At 40.4% G+C, this 13,568-nt stretch overlaps 1 protein-coding gene across 7 annotated transcripts in view; it reads right to left on the bottom strand.

Annotated features, from left to right (window-relative positions):
* Positions 1 to 2,094: 2,094 nt before the first annotated feature.
* The window catches only part of TACC1 (transforming acidic coiled-coil containing protein 1), a 111,931-nt gene continuing 100,457 nt past the window's right edge, over positions 2,095 to 13,568 (bottom strand). For 6 of the 7 annotated variants that reach the window (XM_029064341.2, XM_029064342.2, XM_029064338.2 and 3 more), the window contains 6 exons: positions 10,816 to 10,892; positions 9,956 to 9,999; positions 9,198 to 9,358; positions 8,325 to 8,431; positions 7,601 to 7,721; positions 2,095 to 7,155 (listed from right to left, as the gene is read on the bottom strand). In XM_029064341.2, the coding sequence (XP_028920174.1) occupies positions 7,087 to 7,155; positions 7,601 to 7,721; positions 8,325 to 8,431; positions 9,198 to 9,358; positions 9,956 to 9,999; positions 10,816 to 10,892 (579 nt within the window). In that variant the 3' untranslated portion in view covers positions 2,095 to 7,086. The remainder of the gene's footprint in view (positions 7,156 to 7,600; positions 7,722 to 8,324; positions 8,432 to 9,197; positions 9,359 to 9,955; positions 10,000 to 10,815; positions 10,893 to 13,568) is intronic. The other variant, XM_029064340.2, reaches the window with a different exon arrangement.

The following is a 13,568-nucleotide window of genomic DNA, read 5'->3' as shown; positions in this document are numbered from 1 at the left end:
AAGTGTGGAGCATGTGTAATTTTAAATGACTGGATTGGAAGCTCAGAATAAGATACTTACAGCTGTATCTATGGCTTATGCGTACTTAGCCAAATTGGACAGGTCAGATAATTCCAAGGGCATTATCCAGGCTTCATGCCTAATGGAAAAGCAAGTTAGCAGCACACCCTTAAAGATTTCTTTACCTTTTAATCAATCTGTATTTTTGAGCACTTTTTGTGCCCAACACTGTACTACACATGGAAAGCACAATGCAATATAGGTGGTAGATAGGATCTCTGCTCTCAAGGAATTTATAATCTAATTGGAGAGACAGACATTAAAGTAAATTAAGTAAAGGACAGCACAAAGAATAAGGATATGTATATAATTGCTGTGGGGTGAGTATCAAAAGGTTTAAGGGCTTTGAAAACAAGGGTCAAGGGACCCAGTGCTTCATGTTTCACCCACAGGGGGATTTATAATCCAGACATGTTTTGGGGATTTCTTACATAACATCCAGACGTGGACAATTGGACTTCTTCAGCTTGTAATATGAGCTCTTTATATGTCTGAAGAGGCCTTTCCAGACTAAGGTCTCTTTTCCCTGGCTCCCTCTCCCGTCTGTGTCATCTGTCCACTTTGATCTGTGATCTTTGGGCATTTGATATTCTCTCCACCTTCAGCCCCATAACACTTTTGTACATATCTGTAAATTACCTATTATGAATTTCTATTAATGTCTGTCTCCCCCTCTAGACTGTATGCTTGTTATGGGCAGGGAACATATCTACCAAGTCTGTTGTACTCTTCCAAGCACTTACTACCATGCTCTGGACACAATAAGCACTCATAAAATACCATTGATGATCTTTAACTGTATAGTTGAAATACAGACATTTGGGAAATGGATGATTTTCCTTGTAAGCTCCCTGAAACATTTCCACCCCAAGAGTGTATATGGTGGTGGGGTGAGAGGAGAGAGGAAGGGAAAAGGAAAGTGAGACTGAGAGAGGGCTCAGCTGACAGAGCTTAATACTGGACTAATTTGCTGTATAAGACTGTCTCCTAGCAAGCGGAAGGCAGGGAGGTGGTGGCCAAACAGTAGGCCAGCAACCAAAAGCGGCCAACTGAGAACAATCTTCTGACAAAACCCTCTGCTCCCAAGGAATCCACAATTCCAGAAGAGAGATGAGAACTGGGAATGCTGAACAGCTGAAATTTTTCAGGAGCAGTGTGTTTCATCAATGCAGAGCAAACAGCCACCTCCTTTAGCCAAAAAAACAAGTCTTTAGAACTGCATCTTTGAGTGGACACACTCCATTCTCAGGTTGTTACTCTAGACTGTTTCCTACTTGTCATTTCAGCACCTCCAAAAGGTCAGTAAAAAGGACACAATCTAGGGGGTTTGTTTATGCTGGTTTTAGAATTAAAAATCCTGGAGGCGAGAGCCTTCCCTTTATGTGTTTAATGAAAGCTGTGCAAAGTTGCAACAAGCAGCAAACAGTAACAAAGACACAACACTCTGGTTTTCCTTGCTGGATACCATCCAAGTCCTGAAGTGTGGAATGAACTCCCCCATTGGACTATCCCCTTCAGTGCACAGCTCAGAAATGTCCTGCTGCCCTTCAAAAAGGAATGAGAGTAACCAGCAACCAAAAGGCTCTCTCCTGGCAGTGATCCTTCTGTACAAAGCACAGGTCAGCGAAATCCTGTGGATTCTAATGTAGCATTCTCTCAGCATTTGCTTCTCCCATGTCGGGTTGTCTGCTCAGATGATCACTGACCAAAAAAGCGCCTCAGCAACCTTTTAACCAGCCTTCACTGCATCAAGTGGATTGGGCTAAAGATGCAGATGTTGTGGAGACCTGTCAAAACTTGGTCTGCGTGGAAAGAGAAAGCAACAATGTGGCAAGGGAAATAAAATCTACCTGAATGAAGGACCTGCCCCCATTCTCCAGAGGAAAAAAAAATGTGTTTAAAACCCCATGAATTAAGGGAACAGACCTGTCATTGCCTTTTCTAATTTTCCACTGAAATATATAGATTATAAGAGTGAGGATCAGCCACAGACACACTATTGGAGGAAACAATTTAACACACAGGGAACACTAATTGAACAGTGGTAAACAGTTTTTATTCAGGCAATGAGACATGGAAAAAATATATTAGTAATCATTATAATAATCTCATTTGTGTGAGTATAACTCTTACAAATATTTACCTGACATATAAAAAGGGAAATTATTGTGCATATAAAATTTATGTAGATGACCCTTACATTTACAAAGCAATCCTGATAGTAGTCAACCCACAGTCTTTCCTCCTAGAGGGAGGGTATTCACTCACTGTATGGAAGTCACAGGGACACAGTGGAAGCCGATGTGCAATTAGGATTTCACTTCTTGGCACATTAGTATATATGGATATCTATTGGCAAATGTACACTTGCTAACAGCAACACTGAGTATTTTACTGGCACCTTTGAGAATTAAGAGGGGGTGACTGGATTCTATCACAAAGAGGGGAGGGCCTGGCTTCTAAAGCTGGAACATGGTTACTTGCAAATTTCCCTGAATTTAGATTGGGATTGGCTTAGTCATCAAGTCCTTAGAGTTACATCAGACATAAAGCATAAAAATCACTAAGAATGTGAAGAGGGAATAAATGTTTCAGAGCCCACTCCAAATACCACCTAGAGGAAGAGGGGGCAAAGTGGTATGTTGTACAATTCTAAAATGAAGATACAAGGAAGACGACATCTGCCCACATCACAGCTTCAAGCCTGGCCCCCAGTAAGGTATTAAAGGAGTATACAAGATGCCACAGGCCTAAAATTACACGCAAAGCCTCCATTATATAGAACTATAACCATAATATATATTTATATAGCAACTATAACCATATTATAGTTAATAAATCATTCCTTAGGAATCTTGTTTGTCCAAACCTAACTGCATGCTGAGAGGCACAGAAATGGGAACTGCATTTAGACAAAAACCACGAAAGTGCAAAAGATTCCAGGATACTCATTCTGGCCTATGGGAACAGATCTCCACTATAAAATACTGTCTTTTAGATGTCCCATCCGCAAAAGATGCCTTTAGAGAAAAGTCTACTCTTTCAGTTACCTTTCAAACTGAAAAATCTTCTCTAAATTCAGCTAGCACAGGACATTGCTTTTTCTTAAGATGCTGAGTTGGTAATTTTATGGAAAACATCTGAGCTAATCAAATTTCATCTATTTGGGGTGAGGTTAAGATTTCTTCCGATACTTTACTATTTTATATTTTAAACTCTGAGGATTAAGTCCCCCTGAACCCTATACTAAGAATTGATTGCCAGATTCTTTTTTTTTTTTTTGCTTTTGTTCTCCAGTAAGCAAATTTTTTCTTTCTCTCTATTCTGTTCTTCAAAACAGAAGCCCAGCCAGTGCTGAAAACGTGGTCCTGCTATTTTTACTTAAGACCTCGTTTCAGGTTTCCCAACAAGAGACCTAAAGGGAGAAACCATAGTTTGTGAGGGGATCCTATCAGGGACTAGGATTTACCTAATTATAAAATTCACAGAAAGGAGAAATAGATGCAATTTGTACCCATTTTCAAAATTTGTCTAACAGTAAAAACAAAGCCAAAAGAGGCTACATAATTTTCTCCCTAGAAAAGTCTTCATTACATTTCTTTCACCTCACTCAGAATTACTCATGTGAACAGAAGTCATTCTAATCAAATTGTATCCTTTTCAACAACGTGGATTTTGGCTTCGGAGTTGCTAGAGAGGCTTTTTAAAATGTACAGTGAAAGTGGAGTTGTAGGACATGATGCTGTGATGAGGTCTTCAAAGTACCACTCCAGAGTCATTTGGCAAATGTGTTTGTGAATCTCAGTGCTTTACATCAGGGAATCTATTTTTTGTAAGGGCTTAGAATGCGGTGGGGCAGGGGGTGTGGGAGAGGGATGTGAAGTGGGCTTGGTGAGAAATTTGACTAGTTTGGGTTAAAAGGTTTCATGCTTAAACTATCTTCCAAAAAACCAGAACTGAATCTCTTTCAAAGGTTCTAAACTGGCCTACTTCCAAACCCTCATTATCTTTCACGTGACTTTGCACTTCCTAATTCGGGCTGGGGCTGAAAGAGCAAGGAGGGCCAAAAATCATGTGAGAAAGTTACTTCTCTCAATGTTTTCAAACCAATTTTGCAGAAGAGCTTTGGTTAGGTCAGTCAAGCAACTAGACTTGAAGGCGCTTCTCCAAATAAAGCAAACCTTTTGAGGCGCAACCAGCATTGATTGTAACCATGACCAAATGAAAAATTGCTAATTCCTCCTAGAAAATATCAGTTTCTCTTAAAAGAATTCTAGATAAGAATATGCACATTGGCAAAGTCAAACATGTAGATTAATATACTGTTCAGTATGTTTAGCCAGTTTTCTCTGTTTTCATGGCTGGACTGTCACTAAGGTACTAGAGTAGAGGTACCTTAGTTATCAAATATGCTGAAGACTAGCGCTAGGCTGCACTCTTCTAGCAATGGGAAGCCATATATGCTGGGCATCCTTATCTGTTGCCCTCTGATAACTAAAAAACAAATGAAAAAAACAACACACACCTGACTTTTCCTACTGTGATCTGCTGGAAGCCTAGGCGACTTCTCTCATTTGTCTGGAATTGCCCTTCCACTGAAAAGATAATGTTCCAGTGTCACTGTGCCTGCTGCCAGGAGAGCCATCGGGGCTCATCTTCAACAGGGTCTTTTAACCCTGCTCAGCAAAGCCACTTCCTAATGCCCTGCTAAACTGGTACATGTGGGCTAGGAGAGGATTGTCATCACCTTCATCTTAACACTTAAACTCTTTATATAAAATACAGTTAATAAAATAGATTTTAGGCATAAATCAAATAGGAACGATATGTTTGGCATTCTCAACACAGATTAGATTGGCTATTTCTATGAAGGCAGAGCAGCAAGTAAGATCAGTAGACTTCAATTCTGAAAAATGCTAGAGTGTATTTCCCTGGGTAATTCAGAGCTGAAGAGGGAAAAATCTGTCCCTTATTCCACTAATTGGAGGCATTTCAACCAATGGAATTGAGACCTGTAGCCCAAGATGCATTTTAAGCCACAGTAAACGTTTTCAAAGCCAAAAAGGGTATCTGTCACTTCCCTCCCAACCTTTAAATTTTCAGTACTCATGTTCTTTTTTTTTAAAAAAAAAAAAAAAACCACCAAATTTTGAGAAAAGGCTTTAGAACAGAGCCTCAGCACCAATTAAGGAAAATACGTATTAATAGACTGCGACTCAGCTTTAGAAGGACATTTATCTGTAGTTGAAGAATCCTGAACCTACATGAACTGTAAATGGTATAGTAAGCTGAATACCTCTGGCATATGAGAGGGTCTCCACTGTGCAAACAGGTAAAGCTCAAAGCGAAAGCTGATCATGCAATAGTAGTACAAATACAGTATAAAAATCTACATACATTTAATATACTGTAAATCGCTCTGAGGACTTCTGGGTACTTGGCTACAAGGAAAGAGAGCTTGAATGTGTCTGCACGAATTCGGCCTGGTCTTTCCAAAGGGAATCCACCGGAAATACCCCTGAATGCTACCATCTAAACTTTCTGAAGTTTGAGTCTCTTCTAAAAACCATTGGGATATGGTTTAGTTGTGTGAATTTTTTTTTTTTTACTATCTTTCATAGCACAAGCAAGAAATTTTAATAGCAATACCCCCCCCCCCCACAAAAAAAGGAAAGTCTTGACTTTCTCAGCTTTTACACTGCCTTTTGTTTTGTTTGGCTTAAATCCTAGGGACCTAAGGTTTTAAACTTTCTTATTTTGTATTCACAGCTCAAAACATCACATGGCTATAGCAATACTGAAAGAAAATTTAGAATTGCCCCTTCTTCCTTAATCTCCTCATGGTCACCAGAGAGCAACAGGAGTCATCTTCTTATTTAATGAGATCTAAACTCTTTATAGGGGATTTTTCTCTCAAAGCTGGCATGAAAAATCAATTATGTTTAAAAATATATATGTTCATTTCCTAACCAAAAAGCAGAGGAGAAGACTGACTGGCTTCAAAATACACAGGTCAGAGCAAAGTTTTTTGTTGAATCTGTCACCCCTCTGCCTCAGCACCAAAGGGAAGCATCTGTTCAGAAAACTGGCAAGGCTTCAAACCAATGCAGCTTTTCTAAAGGAACCAAGACCTTGTCATCACATTTCCTAAAAGCTAGGGAACCCCGAAGGCTTGACCATAGAGCTAGGCATTAAAGTGCACCAGCAGAAATGCAAGCAAGGGCTTGCAATCAAGACCATCATTCCATTATCTTACTGAATTCTTGGACCAGAGTCTTGAGAAAGTAATCCATTTGATTAAACAAAACCTGCTTCAGCAATACCAAACTGGGAGAGCATGTCATCCCAAGGACCCAAGGTGGTCCCAGGTGAATGATCTGATTATGCTCCAACCTAGATTGACAGAGGCACTACAAGTCCATATTTAGCCCTTTAAAAGACCAATCCTGTGCATTAGTAACTTTCTGAAAACTGAGGCAAAGCTACACAACCTTCAGGAATCCATCCCTGATTAATAAATGGCACTTATTACCTACTGACCCATCAGATGCTCCCTTCACTCTGACAAATCCATTAGTATCAAAAGCCATTTGAAATAAAGATAAAATAAGGCAAAATGAGCTGAAAATCAGATTTGGGACTGCAAGCAGAAGACCTCAAACCTGTCACATCTGGATCAGCCCCTGGAATTTATAGAGCTGACTGTGGAACTGCTGACTAAAAAAAACAAAAACAAAAAAAATGCCATCACAAAATCCACAAACCCAAACTTACTAGTCTAATGTTCTACTGACTCTGACTACTGACTAATTCAAAGAAATCTGAGGCTGGGAAAACAATACTAAGTGACTGTGTAGCTCTCTAGAATTTCTTCCAGGGCTGTGGAATCTGCAGCAAAGCTTAACAGGTGCAGTATGCATGTGCTTTTTCTTTGCTATGGGGAGAATATTCCTGGGTAAGGCAAGGTGCTTGGAGTCACAAGAAAGCAGCCAAGCGTAGATTTGTTCAATCAGCAGAAGGAGAGGTTCAATCGGTCTTTCCCAGCTTGGCAATCAGCTCATCACAGATCTTGGTCAATTCTTCAATTTCTTGGTTCTGAAAAGCAAAAGGTAAAAGGGAATTGCCAAAGTTAGTTTGAACTGAGAAGAACAGTCTCTGAAGAGGCTTCCTCCTTCAGCATAGACATGCCCAAACTTATCTTTCCGGCTAAGGGAATGTCACAGCAGAGCTTCAGATCAGAGAAAGAGGTGCAGGAAGGAAAATACTGAAGGAGGTTAGTTGAATATGGCACCCAAAGGAGGATCCAATGGGAGAGGGGATGCCAAAGAGGAGTAATATGCCTTCAAAATATAAAGGAGTAGCTACCTTGTCTCAAAGGCACCTAATTAAAATTGATTTTCCCCATAATAGGTCAAACAACTCAGTAAGCCAACCCATTTGGAAGCTGCCTTGGTGATTTTGTTTACAATTATAAGCTGTGAGGCAACAAAAGCCACTATAAAGGGAATACCACAGCTTCAGTTAAAATATGTTTCTTTACCTTCTGCTGAAGAGCTCTTTCTAGGGACTCCACTTTCATCTGTTCTTTACGAAGCCCAGCATGGAGAGCCACACTCTCAGCTTTTGCTTTTGTGCGTACTTGAGCAATCTCTTCGTTGGCTCTTCACCATGGTAGTGTTGGAGTTGTTAATGAAGACAAAATTACAAGATTAATTATTAAAAAGGAGCATTGCTGCTACTTGGTACTCCCCAGATATGGACCCCTCCTACACTTACAAAAAATGAGCTAAAATAGGAAAGGTGATCCGTCAACTGAGTCAAATAATAATAACTGTGGTTTTTAAGTAATGGTAGAGAGGCCTAAAGACAGGTTCTGGAATAGGACTGCTGCCATTGGGGATTAGTGAGGAAGTATTCTATCACAGAATGTATCATCTCTGTGATAATGGAGTTATCTTTTTTCTGATGACGGACTGCCAGGATATCACCATCCTAATATGCAAATCAGGTGTTGAATCATGCTGAAGTTAAAATCTGATAAACTACTCCCAGGGTCAAAATTTATGTAAAAATTCACAACGCAGTAGAAACAAGAAAAGGGAAGGTTAGCTTCTGAAAAGATGTTCAATAAAGGCTACTGGTGGCATCGTGAATGAATTTTTTTAAAAGAACTTCATAAGCCTGGGTTTAAGAGTACTCATCATTCTTCCTCTCGCCCTCCCATGATATTCTGAAATACAGGAAGCCCTGTTTTAGACTCTTACTTGTCTAGTTTTTCTTCTGCATGGATTTTCAGGGCCTGATATCGCTGTTCCTCTTGTTTAACTCTGGTTAAGTAATCTTGAGCACATTTTTTCAAAGCCTCTTCATTCTGTTAAAGGGAGATTGCAACTTAAAATGAAAAGAACGTGCCCTTTCCCAGGCATTATTCTTTAAGGTTAGGCATTTTACTCTAGAGTGTGATGACTGCTTCAGATCCACTCAAAATTCATTGCTAATCAACCTGTGATATTTACTGAACATTTACTATTTGCAGAGCACTGTACCAAGCGCTTGGGAGAGGACGTTCTAATACTCAAAGAGTCTTTCTTGAATAATAGGTTCCAAATGAGGCTGATGTAGATCAGATTTGTCACCACTTGGCCTAATGTGGGAAGAGCTCTGACTCAAGGGATATTAACAGCTGTATCTGTACCCTTTAAGCACTCGATATTTGCCCCACCCTCAGCTGTACAGCACTTATGTACATATCTGCAATTATTTAATTTTTTTATTTTAATGTCTGTCTCTCTGCCTAGACTGTAAGCTCTCTTATGAGGAGGGAACATGTCTACTGACTCTGCTATAATCTTCCAAGCTCTTAGTATAGTGCTCTGCACGCAGTATGTGCTCGATAAATGCCACTGATTAAGTAAGATCTTGCTGCAGTCATATGCAAGATGCCAAAGGCAGTGAATCAGGATAAAGTTAAAGGAGAACAATAAAGAAGGGCCATGCAAAGCCTGGAGATTCCATCTCCAAAGGGCCCCTGCTTCATTCCCCCATTCCATACCAGGAAAATTTAAAAGAGTGAGTCATGCATACGGCAAAGAGGAAAGAAAACAGAAGAAGCAGATGTTTCCAAATGAGCATAGCACCTTCTTAAACCCTTCCAGGACTCCCTTCAAGTTCTCGTATCTCCTGAACAGATCAGACAGGGACCTCTCCACAGAGTTCAAATCAGCCAGGGCCTGTTCCTTTTCCATGGTCAACTGCTGGAGACTCTTCTGAGACGTCATGTTTGTTCTCTGTTCATCTTCTGGGAATCACAAGGTAGGTGGAATTACTTTGGCATCCTCTTATCTTGAAATGAGTCTGTTATGATCTGATGCACTCAGGGGAGGCCTACCACACAACCATACCAATAGACAGCCTTTGATTACTAGGCCCAAACTCCCCTGGGAAAATGAAAGGAGCTTTCTGAAAATCTAATTTTAGATTAAAACTATTGGATCCTAGTTGGGGGGGGTGGGGGGGGTGGGTATTACAGAGTTCTCCAAAAGGAAACTGTAATTTGTCATTAAAGGGAGAGAGACTCTTGAAAGAAACATGAGATTCTAAGGATTATGGAGGAATGTAGTCTCTGTCCCAAGATAAAACTTAATTATGATTAAATATTGTTAACTGACCAAGCCACAGAATCTCAGAGTTACAACTGTAGAGCTCTTTATAAGATTACAATCTCCTAAATGGGTCCAAATTATGAGAGAGACAACTAAGTGGGAGTGTTTCATGGAAGTATAATTCAGTGAATCTGCCTTTAAATTAGATATTAATATTGTTTTAAACTATACCCTGACCACAAAACCACCCCAAAAGGCCATCATCACCACACTGAAACCACCTTTTCCCTTACCTATCATTTGAGCAATTGTCTTTTCATATTCGGCAACGATTTTCCTAAAGAGGAAGAAAAACAGGTGCATTGGGTTTATTTTTTCAAATGCTTATAAAGTTGTATGGATGCCAAATCAGACAGGCCTCAGCCATCCACCACAATGAAAATATAATCAAGGGAAATGAAGCAGCCCAAAAGAATTCTAAATATCTGAAACGGCACATAACTCCTATGCTTAAGTATATGTTTTCATCATTTTGATTCATCACATGTGTCTGCTTAAGAGCCAGCCCCTTTCTAATCCTTCTCATTTGTTCTGCTCTGACTCAAGCATTCAGATGTCACGTAAAAATGGACATTCACTCATTGCATAAACAAAGATTTTAAAAACAATGGACTCAAATCTCTTCTTTCCTTATACTGACTTTGTTCTGCTAAACCAGCTGCCCCTTTCTTTTAAGTTTACAGCCCCCAACTCTGCGCATTCTGACATTTTGCTTCCTATACTTGAAGTTAAATGGAGGAAGGGATATTGTGCTTATTAAAAGTCCCAACTTCTATGTAAATCCTTCCCAGAGTAAAAGTGATGGGATAATTGTCCTACCCTGATCCCTAATCGCACAATTGTCCAACAGTGAAACTAAGCCTAAACTATCTACCTGCATTGCACATTTCATATATAGTAGCTATGTCCTGTCCTAAGCACAAGTTTTAAAATTACATCATTTTTACCTCCCCACTGCAAAGGGCATCATTTCTCAAACTAGAGTTCCACTTTAAGTGGAAACTTCCTTCTCAGATTAACTTTTTATTTTTACGAATGTACAGAAATGGCCATAAAAGAGTTCCCTAAAATCTCAACTCTCCTGAAACTCTACCTCATCTCCAAAACTTCTTGTCGGGTCTCTTCGTATTTTTTCTTCCATTCATTTGCTTCAATCTCTTTAGTTATTATCTAAAGCAAAAGAAAACAGAAACAAAGCCTATGTTTATATGCTATTATTATGTGATACATTTTTCACTCAGGTTGGCGATCAGAAATAAACAAACACCCACTAAAGTCCATTTTGAGCAACTCCATCTATTTGAGAATATGAAGCCTAAATACTTTATAGCAGCAGCTAGAACTTCAATATTTACTGCCTAGGATGTGTTTCAAATGAGGAGGAGTCAGCACGGAGGGAGTTAGGAGGGGAGCATGGGACTGATAGCCAAGAACTAGTCTAGTAGACTTTGAGGGAGGAGTTGAGGGAGGTGGAAGGCAGGAGAGGCCCAGATCTCTTGCTAAGTTCTCTACTGCTCTTTCTTGAAGCTCCCAAGGTTAGATTCTGTTCCTGGCCTTTCTACTCTTCAAACAGGGGGCAGCAAAGTGAATGTTCAGAACTTGGAACTTCCTAGCCCTTATATAAGAGCTTGTGATAGTTAACCAGGATGCTTACCTCCATACTACATCATTATAGTAAACTGCTTCTTTTACTACTAATGAACAGTGGAAATGTAGAAGCAGTGTGGCCAGTTGGAAAGAGCACTGGCCTGGGGTCACAGGACCTGGGTTCTAATTTCACTCCACCACTTGTCTTCTGTGTGACCTTGGGCAAAACTTCTCTATGCCTCAGTTTCCTTTCCTCATCTGTAAAATGGGGATTCAATACCTGTTCTCCCTCCTACTTAGCCTGAGAGTCTCATTTGAACAGGGACTGTACCCAACCTGATAATCTTGTATCTATCTCAGTGGTTAGTGCAGAGCATGACACATAAACCTGTTAATGAATAGGAAACGTGTCCTCTAATTATGTTGAATTGTACCCTCCCAAGTGCTTAGTACAGTGCTCTGCATATTGACTGACTGATATTTAAGTGCTTAAGCAAGTACCATAACCATTATGAATTATTATATACATGCAGGATGTAAGCCTGGCAGGGAAGAGATTATGGCTACTCCCAGCCACCCCAAACCCAGGCCCTACATAGGGTCATTTCTACTACCCTCTAGCCTGCAAGCTCAACGTGGGCAGGGAATGTGCCTTCCAACTCTGTTGTACTGTACTCTCCCAAGAGTTTAGGATAGTGCTCCACACACAATAAGTGCTCAATAAATACCATTGATGATGATGATCACTGCATTGCAGGACTTTGGGGACACTCTGGGACTGCATCAAGTGGGTAGCGGCCCCCCAAGGGGTCAGGCCCAGTGGAGAAGAGTCCCCCAAAGAGGGCACAGGCCTAGTCTGAGGTGGAATTTTCAGGGTGGGAGGGTGGTCTACATGCCATCCAAAGATACCTAAATCCTTGGGCAGGTCCAGGTTATCCAAACAGAGTGGCTATGTAGCTGACTTGGGTCTGGGAAGCTTCAGGGCCAGAAGCTGTGCTGGTAATTTGGGGTCTAAAGCACACATGACCTTGCCTCAGGCCTGGAATCGGGACAGGATTACAAAGAAGCTATGGTCCCCTCCAATCTCCTCTCAGACACTGCTGGGTTTCTTTGGCCCAATAAAAGCCCATAATAAGATAGTTAATAACATTTGCTGTTTTAAAAACAAAAATCCTGCCCTGAGGGGATTATGGTATAATCTATTAGCCTCAAACGAAGAGAAACTAATGGAGGGAAAAGGGTTAAGGAAAGATAATCCAACCTCTCAGAGCAGGAGAACTATGGCTAGGAGAAGCAGAGTGGCCTAGCAGAAAGAGCTCAGGCCTCGGAGTCGATAACCTGGATTCAAATCCCAGCTCTGCCACTTGTCTGCCACTGTGTAACCTTGGGCCAGTCACTTAACTTCTCTATGGCTCAGTTACCTCATCTGTCAAACAGGGATTAAGACTGAGTACCAAGTGGGACATGGATTATGTCCAACCTGATTAATTTTTATATGCCCAGTGGTTAATACAGTGCCTGGCACATGCTAAGTTTTTAGCAAACACCGTTGGAGGGAAAAAAAAAAAGGAGAAGCCACCATCCACCTGGGCAGTGGCTGTCAGTGGGAGCAACCTGCCTAGCCATGAAGAAGGATCCTCTCTCATGGGAAATGCTTTTCACATGACCTCCACTGAAGGCTTTTGAGCCCTTCCATGCTGAATTGCAACAAACATACCAGGATCAAATTTTACCCAACTATTGAGTCAGATTTCATTAGTGCCATTAAGAAGTAGATAGATTCCCTGGAATTTTTTATACCTGCCATTAGATCTGTCCCTTAAACACACCTTATTGCATGAAAGGGGATGGAAGGCTCAGTGAAAGGAATATAATGAGAAAAAGACTGATTGTTTAGAGCAGATGAGAGGTAAGGGCTAAAAAGTGGCAAAGGGCAGAGACCTGGAAGCATAGCAGTTTCATAAATGAATATCTGGGTGTGCCCAACATGATGGTTTATAAGAAAAATTAACATTTGCATTTATGTCAGTCCATTTAAAGCTCCAAGCCAGTTATAGAGTTATGTGGTCCTAAGGACTAAAGCAAGCCATTAAATTTACTTGGGTTTTGCCCATAAATGCTCTTCAGTAAGATAAATAAATGTCTTTGAATAACTGCTTTTCAACAACTAGTAGATTCTTGGCTCAAATATTTGTTCAACCACCTTAAAGCTTGCCTTACTATTGGAAAATGGGGATAAGTTGTTTGATTTACATAAAT

Source organism: Ornithorhynchus anatinus, chromosome 5, assembly GCF_004115215.2.
Source record: "Ornithorhynchus anatinus isolate Pmale09 chromosome 5, mOrnAna1.pri.v4, whole genome shotgun sequence".
Taxonomy (NCBI): Eukaryota; Metazoa; Chordata; class Mammalia; order Monotremata; family Ornithorhynchidae; genus Ornithorhynchus; species Ornithorhynchus anatinus.
The sequence above is the reverse complement of the archived record's forward strand: the minus strand, read 5'-3'. Positions and strand labels throughout refer to the sequence as shown.